The sequence below is a fragment of the Strigops habroptila genome, chromosome 3, assembly GCF_004027225.2.
Source record: "Strigops habroptila isolate Jane chromosome 3, bStrHab1.2.pri, whole genome shotgun sequence".
NCBI classification, from domain to species: Eukaryota; Metazoa; Chordata; class Aves; order Psittaciformes; family Psittacidae; genus Strigops; species Strigops habroptila.
Genome location: NC_044279.2, coordinates 62,230,858 through 62,246,696, shown reverse-complemented (window position 1 = coordinate 62,246,696; position 15,839 = coordinate 62,230,858). Strand labels below are relative to the sequence as shown.

Here is a 15,839-nt window from a genome sequence, read left to right as displayed (position 1 = left end):
ATCTAATCCCATGACAGTAAAAAAAGCTGTCGACCACACAAATAAACAAATGCTGAAACTGTGAGCAAGATTAAAGTAGGAAGTTAAGTATGTGCCAGAGGTGATGGCCAGGTAAGACATAGGAGGTGTATTTTTTTACTGTGCATGAATTAATTTTTCTATATAGGCTTATGTATCTGATATTAATTTGCTATCTTTTTAGTGATCATTGCAGCAGCTGAGAATTTGTTACCCTATTTTATTAGTGCATTTGTGCACATCTGTCTAGCATACCAAATTAAAACTTTTGTCATTATATCATTTTAGAGTGGACCCTCATGTTGATCTTACCTGGTCAAGGAAATTAACAAAGTTTGGTAATTTCTTGCCTAAGCAGTCTCTCTATTTTCAAATGGGCATGTTTCAATTTTCATAAGATAGAAGGGGGGGAGGGAGGAATCATTAGATGTTATTATTTCTAATAAGATGGCTTTCATCTATGCACCTGAATCCTGAGGATAAATTTCACTTAGACTTATGAAGTAATATTCATGGTAAAACAGCTGTTAATGTAGCAGACATTCATCTCTACCTTTGTATACAGGAACTGCCAGCGAGTAACAGGACTTGCTTAGGATCTTGGATAAAGTGGTCCAAAAAGATATTCCTAAAGTTTCATATGCACTAGTGAAAAGGAAGGCTACACTGCTGGGAAGGTTACAGAAGCAAGGAACAAATACTTACACAAAAATAAAAGATGTATTTTAAGGTATCCATTAAGTAAATATGAAAAGCATGGGTGATATAGAAACTTATATATATATATACAAATCTTTATGATACAAACTAGAGCTGTAGGCAGAGAAATAGGCATTCAATTTATTTACATTTCAGTCTCCATTGCTGATAATCCTCTTTTCACTTAAGATCTTGTATTAGTAGTTTGACAGTGTGCCAGTGGAATGAGATATCCTATGCTTAATATCTATCAGTGCCGTGCTAGTGTAAGATTTGATTAGTCTGTCTGCACTGGTGATTCAGAATAAGGATGCCCTTTAACATTTCCTTCATTTCTTATTGATGCACTCATTCTTTTCTGTAATATTTTCAGAAGAGTTTTAATATGAGTAATAGTACTCATATTTTTAAAGAGCTCTTTTGCATCTTCACGTTTCCCAATACTTAAAAGCAATTCTATCCATTTTTAGCCTCATATTTTGTTATTCATAGGTAAGATTTAATTCTACAATTTTTTTTTTACATATGTGGTATACAAGGGATGGAAAACTTTTCTATGGATATATTACTGCCTCCTATATGTAAACTTACTTTAAGCAAAAAAAGATCAGTCAGTGTCATCATATAAAAATGGGCCACGATGTTTTAAGTCAGATAGTTTCTAAAATTCTGTTTATGAACTGTTAGCAAAGATGTAAATACCCTAAAGTAGCACAAATATTTTTCCTTTTTCTATAAAGATAGCATGTTAAAATCTTTACAAGAACAGTTACAGAAAATACTCTAACTAGAAGAAATTTTGCTGTTTTTTCGCCAGAAGCAGATTGCAACAATAGTTAACCCAAATTACTGAAAGTGAACCATGAGCTGAAAAAAAGACATACCACAGGCTGTAAGTCTGAACTTCAAACAGCTCTTCACAAAAACTTATAACAAATGCATAGTTACAAAATCAATGACTATGTGAAATTAGAGTTCTAATTGGTAATCAGAAGTGCTAAACATGTGGTATGTTTGTATCTTTTAAGGAGATAATGAGCTGAAACTGAACATTCACTATGACTTTTTTGTATTTTAAATATAAAATGCAAAGTATTAAAAAATATATGAATACTATGTACTCACGTATAAACTGTAAGCATCTTAAAAAAAATAAAAGATTTAAACAAGTGAAACATCTTCCCTAGAGGATAATGGGACTCTAAGGATGGCATAAGCAAAAGCCTGTAAGTACAGTCAATGGGAACAAATATTTAAATAATTAAATGAACAATACTTATTTCTTGTACTAAATAGGCATCCCAGTTAATGTGATGTATAACACAAATCAGAGCAGCTGAAGTAATACAGGACTCCAGGACGAAATCACAAGTACTTTGGAATGGATCAGGCAAACCCACCTTTTGACCACTGCAATTAATATAAAAAGGGACAAAATTCACTGCTCAGAAATGTAGAGAACAAATCCTGGATTTGGGTTATCACTATTAAAAAGAGAATAATTTCCCCTCTTTATATTTAGCATGTTTTTCTCTCTTCTCTCCTGCCCAGCTTGCAGGTGCTAGAGTCATAGAATCATAGATTGGTTTGGGTAGGAAGGGATCTTAAAGATCATCTAGTTCCAGCCCCCCTTCCATGGGCAGGAATCTTGCTAAGTAACAAGGTTAAAATCAATTTAAAGTTTTACATAATTTTCTATTTCAAGGTTTAAATTACTGTCTTAAATACTGATATAAGGTAAAGATCAGACACATTCCATGAAGTCTACCATGGGGGAAGCTTTTCAGTAATTGACAAAACTTATCTCAAAAATAACAGGATGCTACCATTGAGTACAACTGTTAAAAAGCAAAGCAAAACAAAACAAAACAAAAATACCAAAATACCCCACAACAGCATTCTTCAATTAGGCAGGAATAGAATCACACTTAGTAAAAGTGTGAATAAATCTCTTTGTGGCAACCTTATAAATCACAGTTACTGAGATATTTCAAACCAATACTGCCAGTAATCTCTGAGCTCTAGTTAAATGAATATTAATTACATCAGAAATACCTTTCCATCTGTTTCATAACAAGTTTTTATATGACACAGTTATCTAGTAAGAAGTCCCCTACATTTAAAAATTAGAGTTCTTTGCTGTGCTCTGTAGTAGACACAGAATACGTGAGAGGATCTTCCTAAATGTTCTTTTATTAAAAATACAAAAAAGCAAAATATGCCTAAAAGAAGAAATTGGAGGGGTGACACTGGCAGACTAATTTTCTGGGTGAAGTGAAAACCTGACACAGTCCTGGGTAAAAGTGTTCCAAGGAACACTCTTTCCTTAAAAACTGTTTTGCAAGATATATTTCTCATTCGTCTACTGGAAAGTGTCCCACTCAGGAACAAAACTTCAAAGATAAAGAGAGAATCAATTTGCTAACGGCTTAGAGGCTTGACCTATTATAAATCATTGGCAGTAAGTTAGATCCCATTGAAAAACAGGACCCTTAGCTGGCAATGTTTTGTCTTGTTTTACCTGAGGAGTCCATCAGATGTAAGAGAAATATGAAAAAACACATAGACTTTGCCAACCATGCAATCAAAAAGACATCTGACAGTAGTCTTGGAGAAAGTTTAGTGCAGATGATTTTGCATTTCTTAGAGACTTTTAAGGCAAAAAAGTGGAGTGTAACTGCTCCACCAATATGTTGCAAATAACACTAGTAGCTGAACTGCTGTTCATGGTTCAAGAATCTGCAACTCAGAATCTGGGAGTCGCAAGGGTCAGCAGCCCCACAAGGTGACCAGGAGCTGAGGGTGACAGCAGGGCAGGCATAGGGTGATAACCTCACCAACTAGGGCAACAGTAAGACAAGTAGAGTGAGTCTGGTGGTGGTAGACAAGTTCAAGAAGCAGTCCAGTGACTGCCTGACAAGTCACGAGGCAGGTCCACAGTCAGACCAGGAAGCCGTATTGTATAAACACAGAGTGGCTGAGTTTGGAAGGGACTCCAGGAGACAATCTAGTTCAACCCCATTGTTCAAAGCAGGGTCAATACGATTTAGGGCTGTGCCACTCAGATTTTGAGTATCTCTAAGATGGAGACACCATAATCACTCTGGGCAACTTCCTCCAGTGTCTGACCATCCTCACAGTAAAAATTTTTTTTCTCGTGTTTAAATTAAATTTCTTGTGTATCAGGTTTTTCCCACTGCCTCTAGCTATTTCACTGAAAAAAGTCTGGGCTCATCTTGCTTTTCCCAATGAAGCCCAAGATAATGTTAGCCTTCTTTGCAGCAAGTCTACATTGCTGATTCATGGTCAACTTGACCCCCAGGATCCCCCAAGTTCTTTTCTTCAAGGCTGCTTTCCACTCATCTTCCAGCCTGTACTGGTGCATGTGGCTATTCCTCCCCAGGTGCAGAACTGTCAGCAGGCGAGGCTTGGAACAGCTTGCAAGAACACGCACTACATACAGCGTAGCTCGGGCGAGGACCAAGGCTAAGAGCCTGAGCTGAAATGCAGCTCCCAAACCAATGTATGAGAGTGCATAGGTGGAGACCCCAGACGAGGACTCTTCCCTACAATCTAGCTGTTTTCATATAGATCTGGTCCAAGGCTGAACAGCTGTGTTATATCAGAGATGATGTTGTACTTAAGCAACTAAATCTCTGATGGGTGAGTTGGAAGGGAATCCAAAGGATGATTACAGAGAAAGATGGTTACAGGTTGTTGGGATAATTAGTCTGGTGTACTTAGGGTCCTCATGCACAGATTTCCTGCCACAGTTCAATGTGCCAAGAAGATACCTTGCCAAAAGAAGGATCTGATTTGGATGCACTAAATAAACCACCAACCTAAGACCTACCTGGTTGATGATATAAAGCATGGCACTGCTTTGTTTTCAATTACCTTATGAAGTTGCCTTACAATACGGGGAAGTTATTAACAACAAGTAAGTGACTGTTTCATGTCCAATACATTTCTGGGGAAACAATGTTCCCTTAAAAGACTGTAGAGTACAATGCCCAGAAACAGTGTAATAAACAGATGAGACTTCTTATTAGAACCTACAGATTCTAGAAATTTTATTATTTTCTTTTTTTTTCTGATGTCATCACGAAGGCATACTACGTTTTCAACATCTTTCTTCTCATTTTTGTAAATAATAGATGCCATAGACAGATTGAAAGGCAAATCAGTGGACTGGAGATGTTTTTGACTTGCTAAGAAGCAAAGATATTTCTGTTGCAAAGATTTGGTCTAGGCATTTGCATACGTTGACTCATAGGTCAAAAAAATAGGAATAAATCTCATCACTGAAGCAACAGAATTAGTCATGCTAAAGCAGTCTTGATCTTAAACTTCTGAGTGAAAATCTTCATGTCCTACTTTTTCAATAACAAAAAAAGAGAAAAAAAGACTGTAAAACCCTATAAAGATATGGGAGAGAGGAAAATCTGGAGATGTTTAGACTGAAAATTGAATCATATAGCACCAGGTGATTTAGTCTGATTTAGACTATTACCTTTTTGTCAGATGTTACAGATAGTCAGCAAGAACCTATTTGTCAGAGGTTATAGACAGCCAAGCATAACCAAGTTTTGAAAGGTTCTCAGTGAGAGAGGTCTTCACAGAGAAAGGAAAAAAGCACAGTAGCAATATGAATCTCTTAAACATACACAAAAATGTTTTATCTATGTGTCGAAGACTATGGTACTTGGTTCACCCAGAATGGTGCATTCTGCAAAAACAGTGACTGCGTACGGAAAGCTCCTTTGTATATTGAGCACATACAGGTGAAGAAAAAGGTGAAGGAGGAGTCCTGGTTATGTACTTAGTTGTTTTCCTCCCTAATAGTAGAATTTTAAATGCCCAGAGAGCATAAGGTTTTACCAGAGACCTTCTATGAATCTTTTTCATGGACATTGATAGATAAGTCCTTTTATTTAGACAGCATGTCTGTAAAAACTATGGGGAAACGTGGGCAACTGTGGACGGAAATGTTTCTGAACATCCATAATATAGTAATTAATCTTCCAGATCTGTTGTAAACATAAAGACAACTTGTAAAATCACAGTAATTTCCACTTCAATTTCAGTTAACAATGCCTCAATATTTCTTCCCAATTCTGTGATAGGAAACCTGCAAATAATGAAAAATTCCTAAGTAGTTCATGTATCTATCATGCCATCAGTGTAAGGTAGTTTGATGTGCTACAATGCAAAATAATTGAGGAACAAACCTTCATCAAAAGCATCAGTGTGTTTACAATCTTTTGTGTGTTACATTTGAGGCTTACTTGTTTCTTTCAGTACCTGTCAAACACATTAGAAAGGAAGGATTCAGCAGGGTAAATAAAAATTGATCTCACTTCTAGGATTCTAATATTTTCTAAATTCATCTACAAGGCTCTGCACAAGACACCACATTCTGTCACTTTATATCAGCATAATCCAGGAGTACTGGTGCAATTGGCTGGAATCTCTAGTATCAGTCAGTGATGTCAAATATAATTTAATGTGGGAACTGGCTCAAAGGACCTGATATTCCAGCAAATACTAAAGGAAGTTCATGAAGTCTCTTTAGAAGCACCATCATGGCCAAGACTGTGAGGAAAGGATTGTAGTGAGTCCGTTGCTTTGGGTGGCAAAATATGTGCATGGGAAAGAGGTAAGAGGGCAGACACAGTAGAAGAGATTGGTGAAGCTCAAGGGTGACCTCAGTTTTGATAAGATCTGTGTGAAAGAAAGAAATAGTGCAAAAGCCTTCTCTTTCCTCTACTCCACATGTCAAGGAAGAATTGTCTGTTGAGATGCTACAGAATACAGTAATATTCCAGGGAATTAACAATACTAGTATAGTCAGCTGCAAAGTGAACATATAACTGAAGCCAAAGAATTAAAAAAAAAAAAAATCTTTTCCTGAAGTTTTATGGGTTTTGTGTTTCAGGGCAATAAGGTTTTGAAAAACAGCAGAAAGAAAAAAAGCAGAGCACAATAACATTAATAATCATCCAATTTTCTTTTCTGGACCTCCTTGTGATTTTAACTTAGGCATACAATGGTAGGAGGCACCATATGCACGAGCTGTGGTCCAAGGAAGCACCTAAGAATGGATTTGCTTTACATTTTAAACCTTCTTCCAGACACACAGTCATCTCATTCCAGTCATCTCAGCTGGCAAAGTTGTAGCTCAAGACCTACTTAGAAAAGGAAGTAGGAGACTGATCAGACAACAGAGGAGAAAATAATTTCCACGGAGATCTCCAAATCTCCAAGATCTAAGCAAGAGCCTGTAACTGACAAATGTTTCTGTGAAGTTGTTTGGAAAAATTATGTGGCATTACTCTTCATATTCAGACAGGGGCACCATTGCATTCCCATCTTGAAGAACATTGAGAAGTTGGTATTAAAAGGAAGCCTTGCATGAGCTGCATTTACCCCTTCACAGGAAGAGTAAAACAAAGAATAACAGCAGCTGCCAGATGAGAAGGATTTCCAACCCAAGAAACATATTGTTTCAGTCTTGTGTGACAGGGAGAAGCTGGATGTTGAGAGACCTTGCCAAAGAAATCTGAGAGAAAAGGGGAGGAGGGCTGGTTAGTCCAGAGCTAAATCTTTGAGGAATCCTATTAGCAGGTTGTTAAAAAAAAGTCTGGCAAAGAAGGCAATAGCACAGCTCAGGAACGCAAGAGGTGACATCTAAGTGATAATTAACTTATTGTGACACAGACAGAGAACTCAAGGGACAGAAGTATGCCCATTACATTTATAGGCGTGTGAGACATATGTGGCAGCAGAGTTTTGTGCTATGTCTCTAGGGATGCTATTAGATCGGACTATTCTCCAACAAAGCATATTATAAAAATGTCTCTGTGTTTATTATTGATTTCAACTAAGAGCAAAAGACTTCCCTCCCATCTTCCTTGCTAAGATTTATGCAGAAGTGTGGAAGGTGAAGCTGAACTCAAGGTAGACAAAGATGACAAAAGAAGGTAAACAAGACTGTAGGGGAAATGGAAGTAAAGCACTATAACTCTAATCCAAGTACCTTAATTTTGTAACTCAGAATAATTAAATTAAATTGTGTATACACACACACACATAGTAAAGCGACTTGAAGTATATTCACCTTAATACTGAGCTACGTTAGTGTGGCATTCATGTTCATTTATAATCAAGATAAGTAAATATATTAGCATATAAGCAGTTTATCACCTAGTTTTGTTTTAATTTAAGAGTGTAACAGTCTAACAAAAAAACAAACAAACAAAAAAGCAACACTGAAGACAACATGATTTTAAATAAATACTTAGAACAGACTTTAAAAGCATAACCTGTAAAACATGCCTAGGAAAAAGCTAATAATCTAGGTGAAAGCAATGTATGTTGGCCACAGAACATGCTGAACAGAACTCTACAAAGAAAACATAAATTAAACAGCATGATTTAAAAAAAAAATACTGCTTTTTGCTAGTAAAATACTCATGTAGCCAGGTAGACCAGTTTCCTTGAGTGCATTAGGGATAGTTATTTATTTATTTATTTATTTATTCAAAATTAGTTGTCAGGCTATTGGTTGTACAAACCTCTGAGCAAGTATATTTACTGCACTTGGGCTATGTCAATCAACACTTATCACTCTGTTGAACCAATCTCATATCTGAGCAATTACAGTGAACTTTAATCATCCTGAAACTTACTATATCTTATTACATATACATTAGAAATGAGAAAACTGCTATGTTTAAAGAACAATATCTTTACTCTGTTATTGGTGTTAACACTTCTGATACATTTTTTCTCCTGGGATGGCTTTACATTTTTTTTCCCTGGGATGGCTTTACCAGATGGCTGTTATAGAATCATACCAGACATGATAGTTTCTTCCCTATTCTTGCTAATGTTCCTTCCTGAAAAAAGTGGAACAGAAAATGATGTAGGTTACAACTACTTTTTTTACACTAACCTAGCATCCTTCTCATGAACATTCTAAATGCATCATTTATGGTTTGGTAACATCACATTTGCATTGCTTAAGTAAAGCAGGCTTAAGACTAAGTTCAGCATCTGGCTCACTCAAATGATAATGAATTTACCCAGCCCTTGAATATGCACAGTATCCCAAGCTTTAAGGATGTGATGCCAATAAAATAATTTTGAGCATGGACCAGAAGTGATTCTTAGAAAGAATGCTAGCCAAAAGTCAAGACTACTACTCTATTTGCAAATTCAGTCATAGCTACACATTTCCATTGCAAAATAAAATCCTAATGATTTTTCTTACATGCTTGATCAGAGCAGCTAAGAGAAATGGAGATCCTAATCCTTGTTCATCCTCAGAACTAAAATCAGACTTTTGTAAATTTCTAAAATCAGACTTTTGTAAATCAGCTGAGGACAGTGGTATTCTTTAGGTAACTCTTACATCTTACTTAGATGTGGAATACATCTCACATAACTTTAAAAGATTAAAAGTCCAGTAGAATGAATCTCACCTGAACAGCATACATTTAAGTGTGGAGTAAGTATGGAATCCAGCAATGCATTTGCAGACAGAAATTGTACAGAGCTAATTTATGAAAACTCTAAGCTATAGAAATATGAAGCATGAATTCCATACATCACAGTAAACATATGGTAAGCGATATATCTCATAGAAAGTAATATTTTTAAGCAATATTTTCAGTAAGTCCGTTATTCAGATGCAGTACACCGATTTTTTTCTACGGAGGATATATGATCGTTAGACTTCTATCAGACTGAATGCAGCTATGCTTTGAGAAGCTTTAAAACAAACCATCATGTTTAATACAGTTTATATTTTTTTTCTAATGTACAGAACAGTTTTCAAGGTCGCAAAGTGATATTGAACAGTGTGATACAAAAAATATAATGCAAAAATCTAAAAAATATATGTTGGCTTAGTGAGAAATTTAGTAAGACATATTAAATATATTTACAGCAACATTGATATGAAAATATAATATGGTAATACTTTAGCAAGTCTTTGGATGCACAACTTCAAAAGCATTTTTCTGTAACAAATCCTTTACAAAAATACATCTCTGTGTGTTGTCTTTCCTTATGACAGTGCTTCTTCCCCACATTTTCATTTGCATTGTTCCTTTTTCACTTACTTATTAAAAAAAAAGTATAAAATATATCTGCTATATCACTGATAACAGTGACAAGCCTAAATAACTACTTTATATGCATGCATGCATTTGTGTTGTAAGAGATTAAAAAAAATCTTTTGTGCTTGAAAGAAAATTATGTGCAAAGACTGGAACAATAGGAATCTATTTGTTTTAGTTTACAATAAAATTTTCAACACCCATCTAATTGCCTTTTGTGACTTCATACCCCAGGGGTCTCAAACCACCTGCTGAGAAACACTGCCTTAGGGAAAAACACACTGAGAAAGAGTGCAAGTAACCAAACTTGATGAAATAGTTTCATCAACATTGATATTGACAAAAAAATGTAGATTCGGGTTTCCATTTCAATAATATGTTTAAATTTCAGGAATTGTTTTCAGCCTAAGGAACAACAAATAAATTAACAGTAAACCAGATACGCTAACATGTTTAAAGTGAAGATTTTTTAATTTTGGATCAAAGCATAATGTTTTTTAAAAATTTATACTTTGTTTCCTCTTTTAAAACTAAAACACTGGAAGCCTGATTTCAGAGAAAAAAAAGGGGAGAGATGAGCGAAGAAAAGGAGAGGAAATTGTTCAGTTTGACCTCAAAATGTTGACTTTACAGGTCAGGAACTTTGAAGATGTTCATTATAACACAACGTTTCAGTAATTTGAAATCTCTGAAAATAAATTACTCAGGTGTTTGCATAGCTGCCAGATTCAGAGTTCAGATTCAGTAGCGCTTACTTCTACAGTCTTTGGCAAGTCATTCCCTGTGTATAAATCCACACTCTTTAAAGGCAGATGCTATTTTCCATATTTAGGGTACCATGTCTCCAACATAGGACTACTGGAGATGAACCACACTATAACTTAATTCTTAATAAATAAGTAATAGTTTACTTAAAAAAAAAAAAAAAGAGTAATTTCAGTGTCGCTACTCAGTTTTTGATATGCATTTAATGAAGTGTTAGTAAGTATGGTTCAAGAAAGCAAGGCATATTATTACTACAGCTGCCACATGAAGTAAACTTCAACCCACAACTTTACTTAGTTTTTCTTCTATATAAAATAAAATTAAACTTTTAATGCATACAAAATACGAGAATTTGGTTTGATATTAACTAGAAAATCTAAGGCTTTGCAAAAATGTTAGTATGTTAGCGTTTAAAAAATATATGCTTCAGCATTGTACTAAAACCCTTTTTCCTTTAAAGAAAAACTTCCATACATCAATACACATGATTGTGTTTTACCTTTCCTTTTTTCTTTATCTTTTCATGTGACTTATTTTTTTTTGTGTGTGTGTGTGTGGTCTAATTATTTTTTGCTACCTCTTGAAGTCTATTTCAGACACCAGCTGAGCAGTTTTATAAATTCAGTTTCAGAAGATTAAAAAAAAAAGCCCCAATGTTTTTTCCCCCCTGTCTTACAGTTATTACCTCAGGAGACGGTAGTTGGGTCACCCTTGCTTCACCAATTGTTGAAGTAAGAAGTTTTTCACCTAGGATACTTTCTAAATAGTCTGCCATTACTTCCTGTTGCTGAGGGCTGCAGTGGTTCTCCAATGACAGTACAACTGGATAGTCAGATACCTGGAAATATAATTTACAGGATTTTGTTATGAATAAATAAAAGAGGACTACTTGATTTCCCCACAATAACTTACAAAAGCCCCCTTGGTAATCTATATTTTCCTTTATTTTCAAAACTTTCAGAATATAGGTCACTTGTTTCAGGTTAGTAACACAATAAAAAAGCTCACAATATTTACAGAATAGAGAAAGCACAATTGAAGAAGGGAAAAAGTGCATCCTCAGGAAATGAAGAGGTGGCTAAAACAGGGCTAACCATATACAGAGATGAAAAAATCCAAAACCCAAACAACCAGGGAAATCAAATGAAGATCAGTTAATGATACAATACTTCATTAGATAAACCAGGTAATATCTGTGCTGATCTTTGGAAAACACATATGGAGGTTTGTTTGTCCAATAATCCATAGAATATAATTTATCAATCAGAGGCATTTAAGGTACTGATTAATGTCGAATGTAAAGAAAGGAGGGACAAAATAAGTATTAAATCAGCTAAAAATCAGGCTGATTCAATTGCACAGGTCAGAGTATAACCTGGAAGAAAAAAACATTAACTCTTGCAGAGTTAATGGCTCAGCTGATACACAGAGCTTTGAAAGAATGATGCATTGGCTATCATGTGTCTGCAAAAGCAGTTCTTAACAAACGTATTTGCAAAGAAAGGAGAATGAGGTAAAACTCCCAGGCACACTAAAGCATAAAAAATTACTTAGGTTAATTTCAAAGGAGACTTAGAACATGCTGAATTCTAAAAACATCAGTGTTGACCATTTAGGTGTTTTTCAAAATTAAAAAAATCTTCATATCTTCAGAGTTAATATCTGCTCCTTCTTTTACACCTAAATGTTGTATCACGACTGCTCTGAAATTCTATTGACTAAGACATCCCAACAGGGAATTAGCACATTAGGTATATGATTTTTTTGGAAATGATGACTAAGTAAGTTTTACGAAAAATAATTTCAATGAGGGGAAATAAGGGAAAAAGAAATACAGAAAACAATATTATTCCAATTTTCACGTACCTGTAGGAAGACCTTGCAAGCTTTGACATAATTGTGTACCTTTAAATTTACATCTAACATATTCTAGTGATAGCTCCTTTAATGCCTGACATCTATTGTAAAGGACAATGAAAAAACAATGATAAACAAAGCAAAATTGGCTTTCAGCAAAATATAAATTGTAGCCACCAGTTTAGTGTAAGGAACACAGATTTAAAATATTTCTCTGCTTTGTGGAGATAGTGTTTGTTTTGTGTACAGAATTTCCTCCATTGTTTACACAGTTTTGTTATGAGAAGAGACAATTGTTTTGTTTTGTTTTATTTTTAAAAGATAAAATCAGATTCCAACATTGCAAATGACAAAGTAAACCAGGAATTTTTCTTTAATTTATGACAGGTTTTAATTGACTACATTTCAAGTTGACAGTATCCTTAAGATTTGCTCAGAAATCATTGCCTTCACATGAACAAGTTATGTGTATTTTTTTATATACTGCAAACTTTTCTTGGGACTCCTTACATCTTATTCATCAGAGTACCCAAGAAAGACAGGTGAAACATGAGAAATAGAGAACAGCTCAAATGGTACATGTCCATTTAGACTGTGTAAATAAATCTCATAAACTGCCAGTAATACCAGTGGCTACTAAAACATATACTCTGAATAAAACCTTTGCTTGGGAAGGACCTAAACTCTCAGCTTCTATGGGAAGTACCATTTTATGTGTACCCTGTTTTTACGCTTTCCCCCTGAATATTTGCTATTGACCACTAATAGAAGAACACCTTAGGCTGGTTAGGCAATTGATAAAAACCATTACCTATTGTGATTTTTATTCTTTTGTTATAACTTGTGCCTGTTAAATTGTTTTTATTATAGTTATGTACAATATACTGTGAATGAGCAAAAGTAGGAGAGTTATATGTAAAAGGTTATAAAGAAGAGTGAAAAAAAACATATTTTTTTTTCACTGTCTTTTAAAATCAGAGACTAATTACATTTTATTTAGAAATCAGAACAGAAAAAAAAGTTTTACTTACTTAACTCTGAGAAGTATATAAATATATATGTATAAAACCCCATATAAATGTATGCTCACAGGTGTATATACTCATATATAATGCTGGTCAGAATACAAGAGTTATTTTAATATTCTTTCACGACTTCATTTGAGCAGGAGTTTTGCCAAAAACCTATACAAAAGACTGACAAAATGCCAAAAGCTGTCCAACTTTCAATCCTTTGCCAGATAGGCAGAAGGGACATTGGCCTAATGAGTCACCTAATAACAAGACAGCAGTAGATGGTAATCTTTATCAGGATTGAATTCAAAATAAAAAGAGAAGAAATGGAAAACAGAGTAAGTCTCAAACTCAGCTATAGTCTAACATTTTTCTCTATTTCATAAATTCAGGTCTAGGATATAAGACAGACTGATAGCAACAGAAGAATAAGTGAAGTAAAAACAGTAAAAGATACAAAGGAGTAAAACAGCAGACTGATTCTGAAGTAGTTGTTCACTTTATATTCAGTCCTTCCTTAAATGACCTCAGGAGAGAATTCCACCTCACGAGTTCAGTAAGATCTGAATTCCTTCCACCAAGTTTGGTTTATAAGAATTTTCAGAAAAATGTTTACTGTTCCTTAAATAAAATTACTTTATATTAAATAAATATATTTTTATATATTAAAAACAGACAGACAAATTTTCTCATAATTTATTTCAACAGTGCACACTGCCAGAAGCACCGTCTCTGTTCCATATTTTTTCACCCTGGGGAATCTCTGATTCTCCAACAACCATGTCATGGGGCTTTGTTAAAGCCATCATCACATTTCATCCAACGTTTATTTATATATACATACCTCAAATGCATACTTTTCTATTACTTGAATTACAGAACGAAACGGAATTTTGCTCGTCAAAGTGTGACCATGATGCACAATAGGTTCATTGTTTGAGCCATCCCAGCAGTCAATTTCCAGGCAACGACATCCTTTTAAGAGAGCACTTCAAAGAACAAGAGAAACAATTTTACAGTCAAAAGAAAGATACCACACTTTCTCATACAAATCACCATATTTCTGATTACAAGCACATTGAATAATTACAAAAAACCTACTTTTTCATCACAAAAGAAATCCTATAGAACTAGGATTATACGGATAGATTTTCTGTTGTTTATCTTAATTTAGATAAATTTAGAGCATTAAGGAATAAGATGGATTATCTGAATAACCTTAATTAAGCAACTAAAAGAGAGGACCAAAGATTTAAATAAAATAAATCTGGAATCATGGCAAATTGTTGCTTAAATTAGAGGAAGAAATGTTTTACTTGGCCTATTTATTGCTATTTGTCTGAACTTTGAGCGTTATTATATGTAAAACTAACAGCATCACACTTACAGAATCAGGTTGTGCTTGATCTTTACATCGTGAAGTTATTCTCCCCACTATCTCAAAGATGCTTCTAGCTTATTTTTAGCATTTTATATTTTCCTTACACACTCAGTAGATAAGGGGGGAGGGGTATACCCTCTTTGTATTTACTTTCAGCAATATAGTATCAATGTCATATCATTTCAAATACTGTTAGAAACAAATTCACTAGTGTTTCTCATGGTTGCAAGCTACTATAGAATACCCAGAGAACAACCAAACCAAAAATGTTTGGGCAGATGATGGTTCTGACTGCTTTCACTTTACTGAAGTAGGACAAAGTAACAGGAATGATGGACACCTGTCTTCCAAATTCATCATACTGAGTCCCCTCTGCACTGCTTTTAATGCATAGCCCATTTTCTCCTTCCCTAATCATTTCTTCTAAATGTGTCTTGGGAAAAAGGCACACTGGTTCCCTACTCCTCTTGGAGTCATATGCTAAGCATTCAAAGACAGAGTTTCTTCTCCCTCCTGGCTACTTTAGTGCCCACAATTTTTTTTATTTATTTATTTTTAAACTGACCATGTTGCAACATACACTGATCACAGATATCCTTGACATACTCCACTGTACTGTGCCCTTATATCCTGTATACATTTACTGCAGGGAGTTATCTATTTTTGCATGGCATGTTGATTAAAAACTGACTTAATCTTAATCATATTCTGAACAGCATACTATAGATTTCATTTGCTGAAAGGTTGATATTTTCACATGCAAGTGAAAAAGAAAAAAACTAGATTGTTTCCAGACTATGAGCAGATGGTTTGGCAATTATATTGAAAAGTGTACACACAAAATAAAATACCACTCTCTTGTATCTGTGATAAAATACCATTCTACTTGTATCTGTGTTGGGTTTGTTCCTTTTTGCCAAGCAGGATTAGGTATGGCTTAGTATTCACTAAAAAAAGAATATTTAAAATATTTTAAAACAG

At 34.6% G+C, this 15,839-nt stretch overlaps 1 protein-coding gene across 1 annotated transcript in view; it reads right to left on the bottom strand.

The window, feature by feature from the left end:
* PLCZ1 (phospholipase C zeta 1) overlaps nucleotides 1–15,839 on the bottom strand; it is a 52,716-nt gene that overhangs the window by 23,724 nt on the left and 13,153 nt on the right. The window contains exons 5-6 of the mRNA XM_030479184.1: nucleotides 14,322–14,466; nucleotides 11,293–11,445 (exon numbers count right to left, since the gene is read on the bottom strand). Of these exons, the coding sequence (XP_030335044.1) occupies nucleotides 11,293–11,445; nucleotides 14,322–14,466 (298 nt within the window). The remainder of the gene's footprint in view (nucleotides 1–11,292; nucleotides 11,446–14,321; nucleotides 14,467–15,839) is intronic.